This window comes from Enoplosus armatus, chromosome 5 (assembly GCF_043641665.1).
Source record: "Enoplosus armatus isolate fEnoArm2 chromosome 5, fEnoArm2.hap1, whole genome shotgun sequence".
NCBI lineage: Eukaryota > Metazoa > Chordata > Actinopteri > Centrarchiformes > Enoplosidae > Enoplosus > Enoplosus armatus.
The window spans coordinates 25983108-25993107 of record NC_092184.1 but is presented as its reverse complement, the minus strand read 5'-3'; the positions used below and the strand labels follow the sequence as shown (position 1 = coordinate 25993107).

The following is a 10000-nucleotide window of genomic DNA, read 5'->3' as shown; positions in this document are numbered from 1 at the left end:
CAAATATACAGACAGAAATATTATATTAAGATTTAAAGTATAAAAAAAATTGTAAAATAGATAAATAGTGCAAATGGTGCCGGACATTCAGTCTTTCCTCTTTGCTCCTCTGCTGCTCTTTCTTTCTTTGTCATTGTCGTCCAAACATTGTCAATATCGCAGCATAATAGAGTAAAAAACAAATCCTTTCTTTCTGTTTCTTTCCGTTGAGCAGCAGTAATAAATATTAAATAACATTGTGTGTAGAATTGACCCTCTGAGTGAGCTGTCCTGGACAGAAACCTTTCAGGCCTTCAGCATAAAAGTTCCTCCACTGGCGGTCTGAAAACTGGAGGTTATACCTGAGAAGGACACAGAGACACAGCGGTTAGTCATCGGCGTATGTGATGACTTCTTCTTGGTCACATTTAAAAAAATGCCGTCATTTATAAATCAGGGTGATGACTTTTTTAAAAAGTCCAAGAGTCACTTTTTAAAGTCTGATTTCCTAAAAACTGCTGAAAACGTTCAAAATGGAGCCAACAAACTGATGACTTGAAAGAAAAGTTTAGCATATCAAAACACACACACAATCTTTTCTGCAAGTCATGTCATGTTATTATGGAGCCTTTTTTAAACAAATGAATCACTATTTAACCAAAAACTGTAACAAATACTTTAAAACTATTGTTGTCATTCATTTGCATTTATTGTTTAATTATTAGTTCTCGATTCTGTTTCAGTATTCATGTTGAAATCAGCATTTAAACACAAATTAAAATAATAAAAACATCGGCAGTACAGCTGTTTGCAGTGCACCCACAACTATACAACAAGGTACATTTCTATCATTTTCTGATTTGATAATCTACTTTTTTATAGATTTTAAATATTTAATTTCAAATAATTGAATAATGATGAATAATTTATAGAACAAAGTGCCCATTTGAGAGACCAGTTCTTCGCTCATATTTTTAAAAAGCCCAAATTAAAAACTACATAAACACAATGTGGAGTTTAAACCAGACTTTGAATAAACTTGATATTTCTTATTTGTGAACATTTTTCATCACATGCTTTTATGCTGAAACCAGAGATGGGATCAGTCTCTTAAGGACCAATTAAAGAATACATAAATACACTTGTGTGTACACGTGTCCTCACCTCAGTAGCAAACACACACTGCTCCATCTGCTCGGGGATGATGAACACTGGGTGATACAGACTGTCCTTTCCAAAACTGAGAGGAGGAACGATGATGGACGAGTCACACTTCTTACTGTTAGAGAGAGGAGAAAGAGAGTTGGTACAAGGCAGCAACAAAGACTTCGACAGAAATACTTTGTGAACATGTGTGAACACTGATCAGATAACAGACCACCAACACGCTGCCACTCGTCTTCACACAACAGAGGAGAAACATGAAAACACACACACACACACAGAAAGCCATCAATCCTCATCAGGTCCTTACAGGTCAAACTTGTTCTTCGCCAGATGCTGGTCCTCTTTCGCCAGGTTGCAGTCTGCCATTTTGTTTTTGAACATGGCCATGTTGTCGCCGCCCTTCTCCACCAGCGCTGCGTCCTTATTAGACACTTTAAATGGTCCTCCTGGGATGAGGAAGGCCTCCTTCTCTCTCAGGCTGCCCAGCGGCGCTCCTGGTAAGCTCCCGTTATTGGGTCCACCTCCACCGATCACTGCGTTGCGGTTGTTTACCGCCTCCAGGTCGTTCTTCACCGACGTGGAAAGGGCGGTTAGCGCCCTGCCCCGGCGGAGCTGACGCAGAATGTGGATGGCGGCGCACACCAGCAGAATCAGCGTCACCAAGCCGAGGGCGACGGCGGCAATAAGCGCGGCTGGAACGTCGTCATTCCCGGGTGGCTTTGTAGTCGTCCTGGTGACAGGGTACTCGCAGCGTGCGCCCATGAAGCCCGGCGGACACTGGCACACGGGACCGGTGAAATGGGTGTAACATGTGCCGCCGTTGTCGCAGGGGAACTGGTCGCAGGGGCTGGTGCGCACGGAGCAGTCCTTACTGGTGAAGCCGAGTGTGCACGTGCAGGTGAAGTCGTTGATGCCGTCGACGCAGGTGCCGGCGTTACGGCACGGGTTGTCGGCACAGTCGTCAATGTTGATCTCGCAGCGAGAGCCGGTGAAGCCTGGCCGACAGCGGCACATGACACGCTTACCGAGGTCCAAACACTGAGCACCTACAGAGACAAAGAGACAGAAAGGTTTTAGTTATTGACACACAACTGGAAGACGGAAATCAAACACCTGGACAGGACGACAGGATCAAAACATCTCATCACACAACAGATTCAGTGCTAAAATCTAGAATCAAATAAAGAAACTGTTTAGTGTGTTTTGTGCAACAGTGATTGCTAGCTTGTGGTGCAATATTCTTTGAGGGGTATTAAGATGGTCAATAATGATGATCAATGGGGCTAACATTACTGAGTGACACAGAAATGTTAAAGACAGAATTAAATGCAAATCTGCACGACTGAATCTCATGTTTAAATAGTAAAAACAGAGGACCAAGAACGGGGCCTTGGGGGACGCCAGAGTCTCTGCCAGTCTGAACAGAGTCTAAAACATCTCTCGAATCTGAGTCCTGTATATTATAATCAGCTGCATTAACTCAAATATCAAATACTGCCAAACTAAGGTCGTTGGCTAAACAATGTTGCATGAACACACAAGTGTTGATTTAGGTTTACGTTTTACAAGTGCTAGACCCTCCAGAGAGGAAGAAGAAGACTACATCCGGACAGAGACGAGGGTGGAGGGAGAGGAGAGAGGGGAAAAAAACGTGTTTATTACAACATTTCCTCACAACAGATGCCGCTCATCGGGAGAGAAACGTGTGTGTGATTAGAAACATCCTGAGAAGTTTTCCAGCGTCAGTGGAGCTTAAAGTAAAGTATTAACTGAAGAGAAGATTGAAGAGATTTGTGAGGAAAAGAAAGTGAGATTATTATCGTTGCTTGGTTTGGCAGTGACTGAAAGTGTTTTACTGAGAAAGGAAAGGGGGGAGGACCTGGGGACACTCGTCCTGCTGCGACTGAACTCGTGGGGATGTTTAATCGGGACCTGTGAGGACGACTTGGGGCGAAACACTGAAGCTCAAACTTCAGGCTAAACACTGTAAAAACAAACTCTTGAATCAGCTCCATATTTGGTTGTTCTGTTCTGTGCAGCCACTGTGTTGCAACACTGCAGAGCGGAGCTGCAACCAGCCAGTCAGCACTTATGAGGATCTTCTTTCCTCCCGTCAGGCTCACTGAGAGGCAGGAATGACTGCAGATTGAAGATAGACAGGCGGCAGTTTCTACACACTAATGAGGACCTGGGGGAGGACTGAAGGCTGACTCGGGACCCTCAGAGACAACGATAACTGTATGCTAATTGTAATATTCAGTGATAAAGTTTTATTTTGTGATGCCTGTTCTGTCAGTGGAGCCGTCTGATCCTGATTATCTGTCTGCTCTCATAAAAAAACATCCGTCCGACACGAGAACAGGTTCCTTAAAGCCTGAGAATCTCTGTCTTCACCAAAACTCCATTTTGTCTGTGAGTTTCCTAATAATCTCTGTCCTTTTTACGTTTTAATACCAGTGTTTTTGCATTTTTTTTTTATCATGTTTACTAAAAACTTTATGGTTTACTGTACATTTTACAAGCCATTTCCTCTTGAGATCCATTGCAGATATCTAATCCATCACAATAAACATTATGCTCGATTTTATTTTTGTCAAAACTACGTAATAATTCAGACTGATCTGAAATCTGAAGCTGGTAGGAAAATCAGAGGTCCTAGACTTGGCTACCAAGGATGAAAAGCATCATGTGAATTTGGTTTCTTTGGTTTCTCTGGCTGCACACGAACGTTTTGCGTCCCACAGTGAGGTGCAACAGGCTAAATGATCTTGTCTAACATTGCTGTGGGGTACTTTTGGCACACAAAAGGAGCAGGCATTTGCAGAGAGAAATGATCCGTGGATCAGCCTGGCGCTGACGGCTCTATCAGACTGAGAACAGCAACTCTGGATTCAAGCCCAAGATGACAGAACGAGTGCAACCAGGTAGAGAGAGAGACTGAGAGGTGTGAGCCTCCCCAGGGCTGCTGCTAAAGGCTTGTTTACAACGGCAACAATGAGTGAAATGTGATAAGACATGTTCAGTGGCTCCTACGTGACAAACGTGAGTTTATCTGCCCTCTGACACACACACACACACACACACACACACTGGCTTTAAACCCAAACATCATGAGTCCATCTCTGCATATCCACTGGTGGTAAATAAGGGCACCCTCAAACATTGTCCCTTTAATAAATGTCCATCATTCTTCATCAGCTGAAACATAAACTCAGAAGTGTCAGCTGAGTTCAGTTACTTTTGTCCTCTCCTATCCTTCCTGTCAATTTGGCAACACGGAAACATTTGAGTTCTCAGAAACATTCAGGATATTCACACTTCATGCTTGACCAGTAGGTTCCCGTTTCAAGGCTCCCTCTGAGGTTTTAAATCAAAATGTTTCATGTACACACAAGACTGAGACTCACTTACTACAACCACCAAATCCACTGAACCGAGCTCAGCTGACTCTGAATTATATCCAAGCATACACACCATAAATGTTTGTGTTCAGAATGCTAGAGCCGCCTTTGCTATCTCCAAAACTTGCTGATGAATGAATGCATTGCTGTTTGTAATTGTTCTAGTTTCAGCTTTTCTGTGCTTGCAGATGGGTTGCAAAAAATGCTAAATGCTATCAGAGTTTATTGTTAATGCTGAGACTGCTCTTGTCTTTCAGACCTGGGTACTGAGAGATTTTGACAGTCAATGTAACTGCCACTGCAGCATTAATTGCGGTGTTCCACAGGGCTCAACTCTTGGGCCACTTGTCTTTTAACTTGTATAAAGTCAGCAGAAAGGTACCGAAAGGTATACGATCATCTCTGAGTTGGAGCCAATAGAGATATATATTGTTGGGTACACTAAGAACATATTGTAGACACAACTGTAACATATCTGAAGCCCTCTATCATTTTAGAAACAATAACAAATAATATCTTTTTTAGTCCAACAAGTAATTAAAGTTTTAATACCAAGCAGATTAGACTGCTGTAAATTGTAGATCTGTAGATTTTGATCTAAAACACTAATCATCTGGTTGTTCCCTTTGACTATAACCCTCTGTTGTGGCATCGTTTAATCATTATGCCAGCTTGTTCTTGTAAATAGTCTGATATTGATGGACATTGGATGAACTGCAGTATATCAATAAATTATTAACTGGCTGATAATCCACCCATCAGGGTATAGAAGCATTCAGCCAAGGTCGTCACAGAGCAAAACAACTGCGGTTTCAAAGAGCTGCAAAAAACTATAAAGGCTGCTTCCTGAAGGGCTGTTAAAGCATCTGGGCGGTGAGAATGATGATGGTGCACACTGGAATGTTTGACGAACTGTGAAAAAATGTCTGTGAACATCTGGACGTCTCTAAACAATCTACAGCAGGTGGATCCAGTCAGCGAGAGTTAAGATCTACAATCAGAGAAAAGCTGTGCAGGTTCCTGACACCTCTCCTTCAGAGGGCTGACCTGAGCGCAGCTCAACACCAGAAAGGATGCTGCTGATCTTTTCTTTTGCTTCCAGTGAGTCACATTACGCTTGTTTGAACTGCATAACGAGGTGGTCAGTTCTTGATTAAACAAAGTCATAGTGAATTAATGATTAGATAACCAACAGTCCAAAGTGATCAGCACTTCACATTTATGGTTTGTGCTACCAGCAGCAGTAACAGGACACTCAACCTGCTCTGCAAGTTGTTGTAGTTTTGCTGCTGACGAGATAAACAATGATCTACAAGGCTCTTTATCTACAACTATGAGTTTTTAGTTTAAACAACTTTTACTAATGTATTTGTTGGTGTACGCATAACTACTCATAACTGCACAAACACTACAGCTTTAACAGAAGAACATTTTGGAGCTTTACACTAGAAGCAGCGTCATGTTTCCATCTGATGAGTTCAACCAGATTTTAAGTAACTTGACTGGATAATTACTTTCTCCTTAAACCCTTAAACACAATTCAAACATCTAATTCTTAACAGAACATCCCGTGTATGTGCGCCTGAACAACTGTCTGCCAAGATTCTTAAGATGCATCGATATCTGGAGCTGCTTCACTGAGAATGAAGGAGAAACTGACTGCGGGCCGCCTGCAAGTCTGAACTTTTAGAAAGTCACCAGTCGAATCACAGGGTCATATCAGCTTCACAGCTTGTTTTAACTAAGTCAGAGGCTTGGCTGTTGTTTTGTGGCTAAGGTAAAAATGTAACCTAGCTGGCAAGTACTGACAGGACTGTCCCAAAAAAGATCTGAGTGTTTTTGAAATCACATTCCTCAGACGTATGCCATATGTTCCATGTTTATATTCTGTTTTAACCAGTTTGCAGCATCAGATTCATTCAGGACCACAGTCCCTAAAACCAGAGGCAAACAGGTACACTCTGGCCTCATTAGCAAACAAATGACATGCAGGAACTCATTTCACAGAGTTAAAGACATTAATTCCTAATACCACTGTCAAATCACATTTGTTCTTTCATAGCTAATAATGCGTCTTTGAGTGCTCATTTATATGAACTTTAACAATATTGCAAACCCTGAAGCCAGCGAATGGGGGGGCTGCAGCACAAAAGCAGCAAAATAACTCCACCTGAAGTAAAAGTAAATGAAGCGTGTTACAGGAGGTTCGTACCGTTAGCGCAGGGGTTGCTGCTGCATCTGTCGATCCTCTTCTCGCAGTTGGAGCCTGTGTATCCGGGCGGGCAGCGGCAGCTATACCCGCCAGCGATGATCTCAAAGCAGGTTCCTCCGTTAAAACAAGGCCCATCTGCACACATCATGGCGCTGGTCTCGCAGTTCTTACCGTAGAAGCCCTGAGGGCACGCACATGAATAATCGTTCACCACATCCTGGAGGAAAGATGGGAGGAGAAAACAAAGTGAGGAGGGGAGGAAGTGAGGACAGTCCAAGCACAGCTCTCCTGTCTTTGTTGGACAGTTATTGAGTTATGCTGCAAGGTTCTGGGAAAAGGCTATTTTCTAAAAGACCAAAACTTGATGAAAGCTGATCTAGAAGTTTTGTGGACTCAAAACAACAGAAGTGTGAAAAGTGATCGCGACATCAGATCTGGTGCGATGACTTACTTTGCAGCTGCCGCCATTCTTGCAGGGGTTGCTGTCGCATTCGTTGGTCTCGATCTCGCAGTTTTTGCCGGTGAACCCAGGCCGGCAGGTGCAGGTGTAGCTGCCCTGGCCGGTGTTGGTGCATGAGGCGTCATTCTGGCACGGCTTGTGGTTGGTGCAGTAGTTCAGGTCTGGAGTTAAGAAACAGGATGAGAGTAGCAGCAAGGTTAGATTAGCGAACCCACTCCAAACAGTGTTAGCTGTAAGAGGAATCAAACAAAAAACAATCTATGGACATGAGCCACAAGTCTTATTAACTTGTGAAGTTATGAAGACATGAAGTTTAGAAGAAGACACAAATTAGAGGGGTTCTCTATGTTGTCTAGAATTCACTCCCCTTTCAGAACTTGGAAATAAAAGTGTTAAGGCTTTTGTTTGGCAATAAAGCAGGTGGTCTTTTACCAAGTGATGAGGAAACTTTGTTTTTCCCAACATGCTTTGCTGACACAAAACTACATTCTGCAATGTGTTTCCAGATCTCTGTCTGATATCTAAAGTACTTTCCCTTGTTGTCCAGCTTAGATGGACACATGTCAGTGTGATGCCAGATTTTTAAAAGTTTCTCCATTTGTTTCTCCAGGTTCACTTTCCCAGATTTCCAGCTCATTTCTGTTCTTTCTCCTGATCAAACCAGAATTTACTTCATATTGGAAAAACATCCCTAAATAAGTGGAGAAGACTGTGATGTCCCCTCTCTACTGCCTTCAACAACTGCACATTAATAAAAGACGTAATAAATCACAAGTTCACAGCAGAAATTATAAAAAGAGAAAAAGTCTTCCAAATCCAATGGCAACTTCTACAGGACTGATATTGAATTTAAGCACAGGTGTAACCTGGACCTACATAAAAAGTTCTGTTTTCAGATAAACAACAGTCAGACATACACCTGCTGCAACTTAATAATGAAGAAAAAGGAAAATGGAAGAGGGCCAAGGAAAGAGCCCTGAGGCACACCTCATCAAGGTTTATTCAAAAGTAAGAATTAATATTGTGCAAGTTGTACAGCAGTTAGATTCTTCTACACCTGAGGTTTATTTTAATGGGGCCGTTTTAGGAGGCCTTTAAAATCTCTGGGGTTTCAGGTGCTCGCCTGAAAAAAACCAAGAGAGGTGATGTCTTTTTGTAGTGAAATAGATCAGATCATGTTGGTTGTTCGAAATTATTTTTCTTATTTGCCCATATGCAGATGATAAACAACTTTACATTACTGTATTTTCATCCTCCCTCTCTACTGCAGTTTACTTTTACCTTGTTTATGTTGCAGTTACTGTCCTTAATTTCTCTATAAAATATTGTTTAATTAATTAATTAATACAATAATAAGCCTGTAGTGCACCCCTACAGATGAGTAAAAGAACACTATTGGAATGTGTGAATATAAACAAATTACTTAAAAGGATTATATTGCCATTTTGGTTAAAGGCAGCATTATCGTTGAGTTGTAATGGCTGAAAGTGTGGCTGGATTTGTAGTCTAGAAGGTTTGGCATGTTTATGAGTGGGTGGGACTCTTCAACTTCTGAGAATTGATATGAAATAGACTGAAAATGAACCAGGTAGACCTTATAAAATCAGATGGTGTGCTTTGGAAAAACCTGCAAAAACGATGATATGATCCTTTAATTGTTTTTTGGTTAGTTGCAGAGTAGCTTCGCCTTCTTATTGACACTTTTAGTCAATCAACCCTCTAATTAACATTTGAATGGACTTCAATTTATGTCATCTGCACTTATTAGTCAACCGTGAGTACAGACCACACAGCAACTGGAGTCTGAGATGATGGTTGGCTATTTAAACAGGCTGGTTAGTTAGTCGACGGTTGAACGGACATCATTTGTGGGTCAGTTGGTACGTTAGTCAGCTTTACCAGCAACAGCTGCATGTAAACAACGTTCATTTTAGTTATAATCTGTTCATTGTAAACTTCTCACTGGACAGTAAATGCTAAAAGGCTTCTTTTTTGGGGAACCGGTGAATAAACCAGTCAGCTGTTTTCCAGGTTGAACCCACCTTGGTCACAGTACAGGCCTCCCCAGCCCTCTTTGCAGTTGCACTGCCAGGGCTGCTGGCAGGTCCCGTGGAGGCAGCCGGGGTGTCGGGCACACTCGTCGCAGCGCTCGCCCTGCCAGCCCTGCCGGCACACACACTTCCCGGGAGACTCGCAGGAACCGTGCTCCTCACTGCACCCCGCGGCACAGATGGCTGATGGGAGGAGGAGAGGGAACGCAGGGAGGGAGGGAGGGAATTCAAAGGAAGAGAGGGAAAGGGAGAAAGGGGGAAGAAGGAGCAGAGAATATTACTATGAGTGCATGTGTGTGTGTTTGAGTCTCATGTTCTTCGTTCAAATCACAAAACAACTCCCTTCCCCTCTCTGGGCCTCACACACACACACACACACACACACACTCCCCTACAAGTGCTTGTTAAGTACTGAGTGAAGCAGCTGGCCCACACAACAAAAGCAACACATGCCGTCTCTTTTCACGCAAGGCAGCGCACATTAAGCTCCAGCGCGTGTCCCTGTTAAAGCGGGCGGGCCGGGGGCCGACCGGGGGCCGACCGGGGGCCCATTGTTGAGCTCAAAACAAAAGGAGCAGACCTCAGAGCCAACACACACACACACTGGAAACGACAGAAGCTCTAAGATCTTTTTTTTTTGTCCTCCACAGCCACCAGGGCCAGCGATGGCGTTGACAACTGCTTGATTTAACAATTTCAAGGCTGCTGGACAAAAAAAATGAAGCGCCAA

At 43.0% G+C, this 10000-nt stretch overlaps 1 protein-coding gene across 1 annotated transcript in view; it reads right to left on the bottom strand.

Moving 5' to 3' along the window:
• The window catches only part of dlc (deltaC), a 13672-nt gene that overhangs the window by 1210 nt on the left and 2462 nt on the right, over window positions 1-10000 (bottom strand). Inside the window, exons 5-10 of the mRNA XM_070905424.1 lie at window positions 9262-9453; window positions 7211-7380; window positions 6760-6976; window positions 1454-2192; window positions 1144-1258; window positions 1-341 (exon numbers count right to left, since the gene is read on the bottom strand). The exon at window positions 1-341 is cut by the window's left edge and continues 1210 nt beyond it. Coding sequence (XP_070761525.1) covers window positions 336-341; window positions 1144-1258; window positions 1454-2192; window positions 6760-6976; window positions 7211-7380; window positions 9262-9453 — 1439 coding nt within the window. The 3' untranslated portion in view covers window positions 1-335. The remainder of the gene's footprint in view (window positions 342-1143; window positions 1259-1453; window positions 2193-6759; window positions 6977-7210; window positions 7381-9261; window positions 9454-10000) is intronic.